Genomic DNA, 14,829 nt, shown 5'->3' on the forward strand with positions numbered 1-14,829 from the left:
CCAGGTGGTCGAAATTACTCCAAAGCTCTCCTCTACGGCTCCCCTTCCTCTCTATCCACTTTCACTCCCACTTCCCTCTCTTCCCTTACGGCACGGTTCAGGTGTCCACAGAACAAGTGTGACAGCCTTTCCATTCCTGTGAACCAATTTAACTAAAGTTCAAGCGGTCATCCTTAGGTCAGCACTCATTCGATTTCATGTTTTCTATACATTTTTTTTCCTGATTATTCATCCCCCTCTATAGTAACCATAGCCCTGTCTCGATGATGACGCAGTCACAACATGATACGAATTCACAGCTAAGCACAAGGATCAGGTTACAAAGCAGTTGGTTGGACAGTAATGCACTGATGAGACGACAATTACTAATTGGCATTGCGCCTCATCTAATGAGCATGCAGCTAGACACGCCCTGAGACGGTATAAATTTCATCCACAGCGGATTTTATTTATCAATATGCCCGTGCAGTTAATTACGTGAACCGATGTCTGCCCCAGTGAAGCATTCTTATATATCATCAGCATTTTCCTCATCTCTCCTGAAATGGCCTAATAGAGCACACATTCTAACATCAACAAGGCATGCCTCAGCAAAATCACGAACGCTCACTTACAAAATTTTTCTCAACCTGCAGGCTCACTCAAACGCACTCAAACACACTCAGGCTCATCGAACGAATTACAACTAATGACTCACAACTCTTTTGATTCACGACTCATCTGGGCTCACTCACTCATTTTGGCTCATAGCTCACCTGGACTCACTCATTTCTACTCATGGCTCATTTTAAGGCTCACTTACTCTTTTGATTCACGACTCATCTGGGCTCACTCACTCATTTTGGCTCATAGCTTACCTGGACTCACTCATTTCTACTCATGGCTCATTTTAAGGCTCACTTTAACTCACCATTCATTTGGGTTCACTCATTCATCTTGACTCATTATTTCTACAAACACCTCATCTGGGCTCATTCACTCTTTCGACTCACAATTAATTTTGACTCACTCATTTTGACCCAGGAGGACTTCATTCACTGAGCTGAGCAATTTCCTTAGCCCAAGTGGCCTCGACCAAGGTGATTATCTCTAGATGGGAGGATTCGTTTTTTGTGCTTTGGTTTGGTTGATAATTTTCATGTGAGTGAAGCGCCACATTTAATTTTTACATTGTTATCAACACATTCAAGGTGAAATAATAAAGGCTGTCAGCAAAGAGTCTAAGAGAGCTTAACCAGCCCTCTATCCACCTTAAGTTATATATCAGTAGCAACATTCATGGAGAGCCAAATGTACAAAATACAACAGCGAGCACATGCAGGAAGGCCCTCCACGGAATTCTCTTTCCGTCACCGAGAGACGTAGCCAAGCCACCACGACTGCAAGTGACCTTTGTCGCGGCAATAAATCTTTCCTTCCCTCCACTGAAGAGAAAAAAGGCGCACACTCTTGTCACGAAAACACAGATCATAATTTGAGCCCGAGTCTAGGCTCACTCATAACTCAGATCATGATCTGAATCAGAGCCTGTACTCACTCATGACTCGAATAATGATCCAAATGTCAGCATGAGTAAACCTGAATGAGTCAACTCGGGTGTGATTCCACCGACCTATGCAACACTTAAGACATTTCAAATGCTTAGGTACAAATTCAGCTCGAAATATGATGGTAGCCGGTAACTCTGGCGGTGGCTAAATGCCCTTCAGTGCACAGCTGTGCCTCAAGTGGCCAGTGCTGACCCTGCATTAAATTCCCGTGGGATTTTTGTGAAAAGAAAGAGCACTGAAGGACTCTGGTATTGTTCAGGTACTTCCCATAAAGGAAACAAATGGGAAGAGAGAAACAGCAGGCCCAGGGCAATCATTTTTCAACGCGCAAGAGTTTACTCAACGTGCATGCCTATCAAGATGGCACGCTATGGTAGGCAAAGTCATATGCGTTGGTCTTATATGCTCTTATAGTAAAGCGAGGATGGTAAGACGAGTGACAGCTAGTCTAATTTTTGCACTCTGAAATCCGGTTGCGAGCACATGCTGAATGACTCAAAGAAACTTCAGTTTACGCAACTGTCGTGCGATGCTTTTGAAGGCTTTCTTAAGTCCTCAACTAAAACAGCATGTTTTCATTTATCAATGCATTCAACTACAGTAGAACCCCCCCGCTATAGTAAACTCGGATATAGTAAAGTGAAACTCAAGACCCAGTTCATCGTCCCTTTATAGTAAAGACATTTTTGGTAAAAATTGGTTATAGTAAAGTGCCCCTGGCCGCGGCGACAATTTCCCACGAAATGAAATCGCCGCACGTGCGCTGATAGAATCACGAGGCAAATATTTTTTTTTTTTCGAAAAAAAGAAAATTGCCCCGAGTGTTGCTTTTTTTAAATGGCTATACCATGGGCTTATCAGCACTCAGGTGAAACCAACTTCACGTAGGCCTTGGCGCCGCGAGAGAAGGCATACAGCGCGTAGGGAAAAAAAGTAAAGCTGCCTACAGGCATTGAAAGAAAGCGGCACGGTCCGTTCAGAAAGTAAAGAGAGCAAAAGTACAGTGAGAAATAGAGAATAGAAGAAACGGCCAAACATTTGCAGTACTGTGCAGCATGAAGCACGAGGCAGTGGTGGCAAGAACTGGAAGAGCGCTGTGTGCAGTTTTGCAGCGCTTGACTGCAGTGCACATTTCTCATCTATTGCCTTTTAAAAAGACAGAAACAGCAGAACATGAGGCCAAATTCGTACAAGGCTTTAATTTTCACATGAAATCAAGCTCGGTTGCATTCGTTGCCCTCATGCTTAAGAGGTGTACTTCCACAAGATGTAAACAATATCATATAACTGAATAAGTGTCACGAACAGACAATAAGAGAGAGATGGAAAGTATTTTAGAATGCTTTTTTTTTTCATAAAGCGATAAGATGTGTTCAGTAAGTAAGCATTTACTTACAAGACAGCAACTTCGGAACCATGTCATCACCGACAAATGATATAGTAAAGACCCGGATATAGTAAAGATTTTTTTCTGGTCCCAGCGACTTTACTATAAAGGAGTTCTACTGTACTATTACTTTCTTACAAGAGCAATCAATAAGCCGACTGCGGCGAATATAACACAGGCTGTGTTTACATTTCCTTCTCCCAGCAAATGACATGTTTACTGCGCTGGGCCATTTCTGCCAACAACAGCTCAATGCTGCCTGTGTGCCCCCTTTCAGAGTTCCAGTGACTTTAGCACATGGGCCTTTTGTGGGTCTCTGAAAAATCCAAGCTGTCCCATGGCTTCACTGCATGATTCAGTTTCTGTGGCCATGCAGCATGCATGCACAACAAGACTCCCCTAGAGACCCACAATGATGTGAGAGCATGTTAACAGAGGCACTTCACTGCACAAAATGGAGATAGTGAATGGGGGCCAACCTTTGTGACGCTCATAGCCAGATGGCGGACCTTGGACTGGTCCGACACATGGACATAGGGCGTGTAGTCACGCAAGCTGAGCACATTGGCGGCATAGTGGCACAAATAGCAGAGAATGTTGTAAAAGAGAAGGGAATAGAGGCCAGTCAAGCGGTCTTCTGGGCAGAACCACCGGTCGCACAACATGAAGAACAGCACCTGAAAGAAAAACAACAATAAACCAAATGAAAACACATGCACATACAGCTACTCCCTAACTATTTCTTGAAGGGACACAAACTCAAGACATTGCAAACAGCCACTAAGAGAGAGCACACACAGTTCCTAATGCGAGGTCCACAACAAAACTCGCATCAACAACAGTAAAATTTCAGTAGCCATTCATTAGACAACTACTGCAACCTAACACTGCAAAGAGACATTGCCTCTCAGAATACATAAACGTTTCCCACAACAGTGAATGTCTCAATCCTCTTGTGATACTTGGAATGCAAATACAACCGCAGAAAAGAGGTGAAGTCTTATGCACTGTCATTGGCTTTCACATAGTAGTCTTGTTTTAAAGGAGAGAAAGTCCCCCAAAACTTTTGAAATTCACCAAGATTAATGCACTCTTCTGTAAGACCAAAATAGGCTATTAGCTCACTATTAACTCAGGCAGAAATATGCCAGGTGATGTCAATGTAATGCAGTGTATAATTTGCTAACATATATATGCAGCAGTTTGGCACACAAATGGCACTAAAAACTAAAGAAAAACCTAGATAATTCAAAACCCCAGCAAATTCAAAGATCGTCTACAGTTCATAATTTCTAATGTAAATTTGAATAGATATTTCGAAACAGTGGCCTGCACCAGCCCTTTTAATTCAAATATTTAAGTGCTATGTGGGAATGTGCTAACCAATGAAGCAACGGCCCATTGGAGCGTTTGATTTTGTATTCTACTTGTCGAGATCTTTTCAACAAAATCTGGCTTGGCATTGTAGCCTACCTCAAGTTCAATTTTAACCCCTTAACCGTTTCGGACGAGCTGTGCTCGTCCTTGCCAAGCCGTCCCCAAACCGTTTTGGACGACTATAGCTCGTCCTCGCTGAATAGGTTCTTCCCTTCAGCGTTTCGGACGAGCAGCGCTCGTTTGTGGCTTAGATGGCATTTTGCTCGACAGATGGCAGCACTGACCTGATAATTTGTTTTTTTTTCTACCACATAAACGTCTTTTTCGTATGGCAACATGGGTTTTAAAAATGGCATCCGGCGGAGGCGACGCGTGCATTGCTGGCCCGTCTTCTCAGAAACGACGCTTTTCTTCGTCGTCATCTTCTTCGAACAATGGTGATTCAGACACTGAAGTGTACATTGTTTCAGGGAGCGAGGACGACAGTGATGACTTTGTGCTGAGCAGTTCTTCCGTATTGTGAGAAATAATAAAGTTCAATATGCTAATTTGACTTCGTGTTTGCTTGAAAAATTTTTTAAAGATTGAATGCATGCTTTTTATTGCAATAATAACCGAAATCGGAATAAAAATATAAGCAGTTTTGTTAAAAAATTCGTTGATATACCAAAACGGTGAAGGGGTTAATATCAAATAACTAATTAACAGTTATCAACCATGATCAGCAATTAGTGTAGTAGAATCATACTCAATAAAAACTATCTAATGATATAGGACTTGATAACATAAAGTTCAATTTCTAATTGCGATTAACTAATAGCAGTAATTAACTAAAGAGCCATTACTGAAACTAGAAAATATGCGAGAGCAACAGGCATCACACCACAATGTAAAATTTTAAGTGAGCTTCATTAGCACCGAACATATCGGCAATCAAAAATGATGCTCCTCCTCTCCCCCCTCAATTCAGGGCACACCAGCGCGCAAGAAAAAAGAAAGGATAAAACAAGCCACAGTGGCGTCCCCTACCACATCCCGACCACGTCACTTGGGGGCGTCGAGGAAGTGGGCGCATCTAGCTAGACCTTATGACGTCTTTGTTTGTGAGCAGTTGCCATGAGCACTTTTTAAAAATTATTTGTAGACTACAGGTTCCACGCAAAGCTTTTAAATTTGGCTCGAATACTCGCAAACACAGCCCCTATGAATTTCTTGCATTCGAATATTACTTAAGCACAGTTTTAGGGGCTTTAAGACCTGAAATTAGTCCAGTGCAATTATACTCGCCATAAGCTATTCAACGGTTTACGACCTGATGTTTTATCCTAATGTTCAATTTAATCGCAATTAATTAAATGAAGCCTAGAATTCCCAGCGCAATTACGCTCGGTGTAAGCAATCCAACGATCTAACATTTGTGGCTTTTATTCTGGACATGAGCGACACAGCCACTGCGGAAACATTCCGTACGCGGCGTGCATGGCCCGAATAACGCTACATTACACATTAAAATGACATCTCCGGTACGTAAATATCGCGAGCCAGCGGAGTGCGCGCCTGCGGAGGGGAACACGTGCTTCACAGCAACGCAGCCGCGGATGCTTTCACGGTGCGCCGTCTAGGTACCGTCGGAATAGACATAGCGGTGCGCGCACTCATCGCTCCTCTCCAGCCGGCTGTGGTCAAAGCAGCGTCTAGCGAAGGTGCGGGCATCGAAGCACCATATGGTGACAAAGGCGCGACTCCTTCTCTTTTCTCGCCTATCTTCCACTGCAAACCCACGAAAAGCTGTACGGTGGCGCGTGTCCCGCAGTGCGGACTGACGGTCCGTTGTGAATCGGTACTGCGCACAACACCGACCTGCACCGTTTACTTTAATGGTGTGCCGCAACTTTAGGGGCTACAGTTGGTTAGGTTACTGCTATCTCGGGTATCTTTTTTAAGTAATATCGCATGAAATCAGCCTTCAGAAAAACGACCATCTGAAATGTGGCTGACCTATCGCGAGGTAGCAGCTTTGGCCAAACGGCGGATAGTACGCACCCTGTGACAATGGCAGAGATTGTGTGAGGCTCCATGAATCAAAAGAGTAATCAATCTATCTGTGTGAAGGTCAGCTACGTTACAGGAAATTCAAATTGTGCGCTGCTTGGCCGCGCTGACGGTCGCCCGATCGGACTGGCAGTAGGTTACGCGAGGGCAACTTCGGGTAATACGGTAATCTCGGGGTGTGCGCATGCCGCGGAATCCGAAACTGCACAACCTTGCAGATTGCCGCAAGCCATTCGGGTAGCACTCGAGCGTGGAAGGCACAGTAGCACGTCATTTCGCTTTAGATATCGGCTGGCATCGTAACCTGTTTACAATTTACTGTTCTTAAGGGCATGTCGTTATGTCGTCCTGCGGGGAAACTACAAAATAAAGTGCAGCAAAGAGGTGAAGCGAACAATATGTGTAGTGCGTTCTTGCAATTAAATATTTTGTCCAGCACAGGATTTTTTACTCTCTTCCTTTAATGTGAAAACCCAGTTAATTTGAACATTTCTCACAGTTCCAATGACTTTAAATTAAAGACGTTTTACTTCTATGCACAAAAGCTTAAGCTAAATTAAATATGCTTTTTCGTTATACATACGAGGGGGCACCCAAAAGAAACCGAACTAATTTTTTGGTGGGCAGAACTTTCGTAGTACAGTTAAATCTCGTTACAAGAGACACTTGATTATAAGAGACATTTGAAAATGGTATGGTTGGTTTTCCTATGTCTGCCATGTTAACAACATTGCATACAAGAGACATGGTTACAAGAGACACTCGGTTACTAGGGACAACTTTTTCTGGTCCGTGGAGTAAATTGTTCACTATTTACAAGAGACACAACCCAGGCGTGCTCATACAATGCATCTGGAACGTATCAACTCGTACATGATGCACTTCAGATTCCCTTAGCTAAATTCTGTTCCATATCAGTGTCCTTTTTGTTGCGTATGTCAGGAACTGAGGAGTGCTTCCCCATGATTGGAAAGTCAAAACGGCATCGCATTACTGTTACTTACGAAGCAAATCAAAATGCATGAATGACATCTAGCATTTTTAACTCCTCACTGTTAAAAGATGAAAGCATAGAATCCTGATATCTTTCTCTTTGTGAATCATCTGAGGGTGACGAGCATGTAAGAGTGCCTCAAAGATATTAGAGCAACAGGACGACTTGCAAAGTGAAGTTCTTTGCCTCCAGAATTTAGGAAGGAATACACTCTGCACTCACAAAAATACATATACTAGTATGAATAACTTCTTTAAGCTTTCCTGAACAATTTCCTGTTAATGCATGTGAATGAATTTATATACCGATGTGCAGTAAACTGATCAACACAGTGATTTTAGAATTTTTGGTTACAAGAGACCTTGCTTACAAGAAACATGTTTTTCAGGTCCCTTGAGTGCCTCTTGTAACGAGGTTTTACTGTATCGTGTTTTGCCGCTACGAGCACATAGAGTGAACATTCCAGAGTCAGTCAGCCGAGTGGCATTCCTGAAGGTCAGAAGTACTAGCTTCAGCAGAGTTTGGAGTGACAACTGTTTTCTGTGAGTGTCGTTTTTGCAATGGCTGATTTTCGTGAATAGAGTGCGGTGGTGAAATTCTGCTTTCTGCTCAGAAAAAATGGGACAGAAACTTTTGAAATGTTAAGAACGGCGTACAAGGATGATGCTATGAAGAAAACTTAGGTGTTTGAGTGGTTTTCCCATTTCAAAAATGGTGAAATGTCAAGTGATGACCAACCTCATTCTGGGCGTTCTTCCCCGGCCCGAACACATAAAAATTTGAAAAAATTCATGCAATCATCGAAGAAGATCGACAACGTACGATTGAAGAATTATGGAGCTATCGGGAGTGACTTGGAGTTCAGTGCAGGGAATTTTGACAGAAGCTTTGGGAATAAAAAGGGTGGCTGCCAAATTCGTGCCACGACTGCTGACTGCTGAACAAAAACAAGGTCGCATGGAAGCATGCTGTGTTTTGAAAGAAGAGTCCCGAAATGATCCAAACTTTTGTTTTCAAAAATTATTACAGATGACGAAACTTTGTGCTATGCTTACGATCCTGAATCAAAGCAACAATCAAGCCAGTGGAAGACTTCAAGTTCGCCTCGCCCCAAGAAAGTTTATCAGGTGAAATCAAACCTCAAAACAATACTGATTTGATTTTTCAACGTGAGAGGAGTCGTCCATTCAAGGTTTGTTCCTAAGGGTAAGACAGTTAATCAGGCTTTCTACTTGGAAGTTTTGAAGAGATTGCGCAACAGTGTGCAGCAGAAGCAGCCTCATTTGTGGCAGTCGGGTGAGCGGTTTCTCCATCATGACAATGCCCCTGTTCACACAGCCTTGTCTGTGTGACAATATTTGATCAAAAATGGTATGACCCCTGTTCCTCCTCCTCCATACACACCGAACCTTGCCCCGTGTGACTTTTTTGTTTCCCAATATGAAAACACATGAAAGGAAAGTGTTTTGCTGATATTGCGGAGGTAAAGAAAAAAACCGACAAAGGCACTGTCAAGCATCACAAAAGATGAATTCAAACGAAGTTTTGAAAAGTGGAAGAAAAGATTAGACAAGTGTATTAGTGTAAGCATAGAGTACTACTTTGAAGGAGATTGAAGGCTTGTGCTTAAATGTGAATAAAAAGGTTAAAAAAAAAAATAAGTTCGGTTTCTTTTGGGTACCCCCTCGTACTGACAGCTATTATTTAGGTTTGGCTTGGTTTACACTGTTTAACATCCCAAAGTGACTCTATGAGGGCTATGAGAGATGCTATAGTTGAGGCCTCCAGAAATTTCAACCACCTGGGGTCCTTTACCATTCCCTAACATCGCACAGCACACAGCTGCATTGCTTATCACCTCTATCAAAAAGCAGCTGCCACGGCTGAAATCGAACCCGTACCCTTGGAATTAGCAGTCAAGCATCCTGACCCCTGAGCCACCTCTGCGGCACAAGTTTTAAGTACATATAGTATAAGTTCTAAATACAGCAGTTTGGTACATCCATACACAATGCTGGAGCTTACACTACATTAAGCACCCTAGACAAGCTGTTTACTCCAAAGGCAGAAACTGAAATTGAGACCATGGAGCTTCCTCACCAACAGTGGCTAATACATTGAAATTGCTTGCATAGCATCCCGAACCGGTGCGAGCTGTCACATCATCTACATCACCAGAGTCCATATTCAGAGTTTGTGTCGTTATAGAAAGTGCAGCTATCTCTCTAACTTCGAGCCATCTGATTGGTTGAAACGCCGGAACCTGAACTGGTGACAATCAAACTGACATCCGATTCTAGCGTTTTCGCCAATCACGTGACTCGAGGACAGGCAGATAGCGACACTTTCAAACCCGACACAAACTCGGAATATGGCCCCAGTTATGACAGACTGCAGGATCAGGCTCCAACACAATGCACTACTGTCCAGATAATGGTCTTCTCACCAACCTACCAACATACCGTCATAACTCTTGACAACTATTTAGCAGGCTGGTCAAAACAGCCCACAAACTGTCGTACAATGAAGGCCTCGCTCCTGCTCCACAACTGCCCTTCGTCACACCACTCGAGTGATCACCATCAGCAGCAGCAACAGCCTGACTACACCACTGCAGGGCAAAGGCCTCTCCCAAAGCCCTCCAGTCAATTCAGTCCTGTGCAACTGGACTACACAGCCATGGTAGGCCCAAGCAGAGTTAATGCAAACAAATTATAAAAAGCACACACAAAGTGCAAAATGCTGCAGTGCGACTCTGACAACACATGCACTGTGGTATTCACAGCAGAAAGCTGATGTTTCAGACAAGTCCCACACTGTTCCTGTCGTCATACAAGCGAGAAACTGTCTGTTTACTACTAAAACTGTACAGCACTGCACATAACATACAGGAGAATCAGTCGGTTTTCAACAGTAAAGTGCTTTTTGTTTTTCTGCCTTCCATCAAATAACCTGAACTAATAATAATGGTGATGACGATTACAATAATTAGAAACTTTAGTTTTACAGCAACGACATTTAGCAGCATTTGGAGGTTTCTCCAACCATCAGGGCTAATTTTGCCCCACATTCCTTGGCGTTCACAAAAAACTTATTTGAAATGCCAAATACAACTCCTTCAAAATCGCAAAAACACTGAAACCAAAACCTGGTTTACTGTCATGGACAAAGCAGAGTATGGAGGCTTTAGCACTACAACGAGGTCCATTATTGTGGCAATGTTAGAGTGGGCTCGGCAGCACGCCAGCGATGACCCGTGCTTACGTTCCGCACTTCTTCCTGGTGCAGTTTCTTGGACTCTGGAGCCTGCAGCTACTGGAGCCTTCCAGCCATCATGCCCCGTACCCAGCACCTGTCGCTTGGCTAAACCCAGGCGCCGTCCCTTCGATTTCCTGGCATCTTCCGGTGGATCCTTTCTCATCGCCGATACACCCGTTCTACAGCGCATCCCGGACAACGCACCCCGCACCTGTTTTTCGACCATATCTGCAAGCATCGTGCCTTAACCACAATGGATCGAGTCCCGGAACCGCCCCTGGACTTTCTGCGCATGCGTGGAATCTGGTTGAAAAGCCAGGCCTGAGCAGCGCGCCCTTTAGTGGGCTCGGCAGCACGCCAGCGATGACCCGTGCTTACGTTCCGCACTTCTACCTGGTGCAGGTAATGAATTCTTATTGCATTTATGCTAAGCCAACTAGCCACCGTGCCCTCTTAGTGCTGCCGAGCCCACGCCGTTTTTGCTATATTGGATGTGACTGTACTCATATGTTGTTAAAACTTCTCATGCTATCTGGGGATGTTGAATCCAATCCCGGCCCTGGCACTGAACAGATACTTAGTGTTCTGAAAGAGCTGCAATCCAGGCAGACCATAATACAAGAGCAGCTAAAGTGTATAGAGCTGAAACTGGCTGATCATGATAAAACATTTGGCGAAATTAAAACAAGGCTGGAAAAAATTGAGACCGCCTGTGCTTGTATCGATGACATGCAGACCGAAATAAAAAGCCTGCATGAGACAACCAGTGAACACACTGCTCAGATAAAAGTACTGTCTGCCCAGATCATTGATGCAGAAAACCGATCCAGACGAAACAACCTTGTTTTCTATGGCATTGAGGATAAAGAAAACGAAACATGGCTCGAATCAGAAAGTATCATCATTGCTCACTGTGATCAGTACTTAGGCTTTCACCTTGAACCGCGTGACATTGAGCGTGCGCATCGTATTGGGGCTTTCCAAGCTGAGAAATGCAGACCTATTATTGTGAAGTTTGCTCACTTTAAGGACAAAGAGCAAGTACTATCTTCAGCCAGGAAATTTAAGGATACAGGTTATGCTGTTTCACAAGATGTCGCCCCAAGCACGCGCCTAGCTCAGAAACGCCTTATCGGGTTTGGAAAGGCCAGAAATCTCCGGTACAAACTGCGGCTTGATAAACTTGTTGCAAATGGAAAGACCTACCGCTTTGACCAAACTTCAAATCAAGTCGTTGAGGAATGCTCGTAGCCATCACAAACTCAACGTCAAAAACCGAATTCACATAAACGTCACCTTCTATCATTTTTGCTAGCTAACATTCGAAGTGTCATTCCAAAGCGCGATTCCTTGAGCAGTATGTTAGGCTCATCTTCATGCGATGTCTTGCTACTAACTGAAACCTGGCTTAACATATCTATTCATGATGCCGAGATTCTTCCTTTCCTTTCAGATTTTGACATATTCCGAAAAGATAGGCCTGATAATTCCCGGGGCGGGGGTGTACTTATCGCTACTAACAAGAGTCTGAATTGTTCACTTATCAACATCTCATCCCAACTGGAAATGATCTGGCTTCGCTGCATTTCTTCGCACCCGCACACACTCATAGGTATTTGCTATCGGCCCCCTAACGCTGACAGTTGTTTCACGCCTTTACTTCATGAAACCTTAACAACATTAACACAAACGTATCCAAATAGTCCTGTCCTTCTCTTTGGTGACTAATTTTCCTTCCATAAATTGGTCTAACCCTGCCTCCTCATTATCTAAAAGCAACGCTGCCAGCGATTTCTTGAACACGTGTATAACATTTGGCCTAACGCAACTTGTAACTGAACCCACATGCGTTACCGATAGCTCGTCCAACATTCTAGATCTTGTATTAACAACTCACCCGGATAACTTTACTGCTATCACCCTGCTGCGTGGTCTGAGTGATCATTTGGCTGTACACACTTCCTTTCATTGCAACATACAAAAGAAACAAAAAAAACAAAAAGACACTTACTTTATATGATAGAGGGGACTATGCCAGCATGAACAGAGCATTATCTGACTAGTTCGTCACCTTCGCCGCTAACTTTCCTCTGAATTCTGTCGAGACAAACTGGCTACTTTTCAAAGCAGAGATGCATCGGGTTATGAATCTTTACATTCCCACAATTACAACAGCAGAAAAAGTAACACCACCATGGTTTACCGCATCCCTCAAACGTCTAAACAACAAGAAAAAGCGCCTTTTCCGTTCAGCTAAACGATCTAACACCCCAAAAGCATGGCAGAAATATTACGCAGTCCTAAAAGAATACGACAAGTCAACTGCTCAAGCTAAACGTCAGTTTTTTTCTACCACTTTACCCTCTATGTTGCAAAATAACCCTAAACGCTTTTGGAAGACCATTAACCCTAATCAAATTACTCAGATTTCACTTCTTAACAGCTCCGAGCTTCCTATACCTGAGAACGAGGTCGCAGATATTTTGAATAAAACATTTAGTTCAGTCTTCACTAACGAACCGCATGACACTTTTCCAGATACACCATACCTTACGCACCCACTGATGCAAAACGTCACATTTCATCCCATGGGCATTGTTAAAGTCATTGAATCCTTGAAGAACTCGTCATCTACTGGTATAGATGGTATTAACGCCAAAGTTTTAAAAAGTACTAAACATCCATGTAGCCTGTTTTTGTCACTCATCTTTCAGGATTCACTCGAAACCGGTTCAATCCCACGTGACTGGCAGGTGGGCAAGATCATCCCAGTCTTCAAGAAAGGAAGCCGTTCATCACCGAGTAACTACCGCCCAATTTCAATAACAAGCGTTTCTTGTAAAATAATGGAACATATTTTATATTCTCAGATTGCCAAATTTTTAACGTCCGTAAATTTCTTTAATCCTAATCAGCATGGTTTCCGCAAAAATCATTCTTGTGACACTCAGCTTGCTCTTTTTCTGCACGACCTACATTTAAACCTGGACAGCAACATCCCGACTGATGCGGTATTTTTAGATTTTGAAAAAGCGTTTGATAAGGTTCCCCATTGTCGTCTTTTGTTGAAATTATCACGTCTTAACATTCATCCGTGCGTTCTGAGCTGGATTCGAGGATTTTTGGCTAACCGTCAACAGTTCGTGTATGCTAACTCATATTCTTCCTCCTTAACTCCAGTGCTTTCAGGCGTACCGCAAGGTACGGTGCTTGGGCCTCTTCTTTTTTTGATATACATTAATGACCTGCCTAACAATATTTCTTCTCATATTCGCCTCTTCGCTGATGACTGCGTCGTTTACCGAGCAATAACAAGTTCCGCTGACTCTCTCTCGTTACAAAGGGATCTTTCTCGCATACAGGACTGGTGTAACACTTGGCTCATGTCTTTAAATGTCTCTAAAACTGTCCACTTGCCCATTCACCGCCGTCGTAACTACATTGCTCCCGATTACTGCATCAATAACATCCAGATTGCAAAAACTGAATCAGTGAAATACCTCGGTGTACATATTTCATGTGACCTAACATGGATACAGCATACTAACCAGATAATAAATTCTGCTAACCGCGCTCTAGGTTATATACGACGTAACCTTTCTATCGCTTCTCCCCCTATTAAACAACTTGCTTTCCAAACGTTTGTGCGTCCTAAACTAGAGTATGCTAATGCTATTTTTGACCCATACCAAAATAACCTTACTAATGCCCTCGAATCAGTTCAGAACAGAGCAACAAGATTCATTTTGTCAAATTATTCCTACTATTCGAGTATTTCGGCACTAAAAGCACAATTAAACTTACCCTCCCTAGCCTCACGGCGTAGAATCGCGCGTCTTAACCTTTTTCATAAATTTTTTTATTCTTTGCCATCTGATAACACGTACATAAAGAGAGCCCACCGTATCTCCCGCTCCAGCCACATTAATGCAGTGTATCCCCCTCAAGCTCACACTATTACTTTTCAGCAGTCTTTTTTCTTGCGCACCGCACAGGACTGGAATGGCCTGCCCACCGAAGTCGCTACAGTCATCGACCCCAAAATATTCAAACGGCTCATTGAAAACATCTCATATTGATCATCGACCCCAAAATTTTCAAGCGCATCATCGAAAACATCTCATTAAGATTTTTGTTATACTTATATGCCCTGTAACGCCCACTCCCTCCTGTAATGTCTCATCAGAGACCTTTGAGGAATAAATAAATAA

General features: G+C 43.2%; 2 protein-coding genes across 4 annotated transcripts in view; one reads left to right on the plus strand and one right to left on the minus strand.

Annotated features, from left to right (window-relative positions):
* LOC146187457 (uncharacterized) overlaps window positions 1-14,829 on the minus strand; it is a 40,988-nt gene that overhangs the window by 13,109 nt on the left and 13,050 nt on the right. For all 3 annotated transcript variants that reach the window (XM_084607709.1, XM_084607708.1, XM_084607707.1), the window contains one exon: window positions 3,417-3,614. In XM_084607709.1, coding sequence (XP_084463835.1) covers window positions 3,417-3,614 — 198 coding nt within the window. The remainder of the gene's footprint in view (window positions 1-3,416; window positions 3,615-14,829) is intronic.
* LOC146187458 (uncharacterized) lies at window positions 10,476-14,778 on the plus strand. The gene is made up of 3 exons (XM_084607705.1): window positions 10,476-11,107; window positions 13,333-13,420; window positions 14,495-14,778. The coding sequence occupies exons 1-3, from the start codon at window positions 10,610-10,612 to the stop codon at window positions 14,695-14,697; spliced, it is 789 nt and encodes a 262-aa protein (XP_084463831.1). The 5' UTR covers window positions 10,476-10,609; the 3' UTR covers window positions 14,698-14,778.

The sequence above is a fragment of the Amblyomma maculatum genome, chromosome 6 (assembly GCF_055883805.1).
Source record: "Amblyomma maculatum isolate TAMU_Amacu chromosome 6, ASM5588380v1, whole genome shotgun sequence".
Classification (NCBI taxonomy): domain Eukaryota; kingdom Metazoa; phylum Arthropoda; class Arachnida; order Ixodida; family Ixodidae; genus Amblyomma; species Amblyomma maculatum.

Bases quoted from the DNA above. Each gene is read 5' to 3' on its own strand.
- LOC146187458 (XM_084607705.1), top strand. From the start codon at position 10,610: ATGACCCGTGCTTACGTTCCGCACTTCTTCCTGGTGCAGTTTCTTGGA. The intron at 11,108-13,332 runs GGATGTGACTGT...CTCATCTTTCAG, and splicing joins CACGCCGTTTTTGCTATATT to GATTCACTCGAAACCGGTTC. The intron at 13,421-14,494 runs GTAACTACCGCC...CTTTGCCATCTG, and splicing joins AGGAAGCCGTTCATCACCGA to ATAACACGTACATAAAGAGA.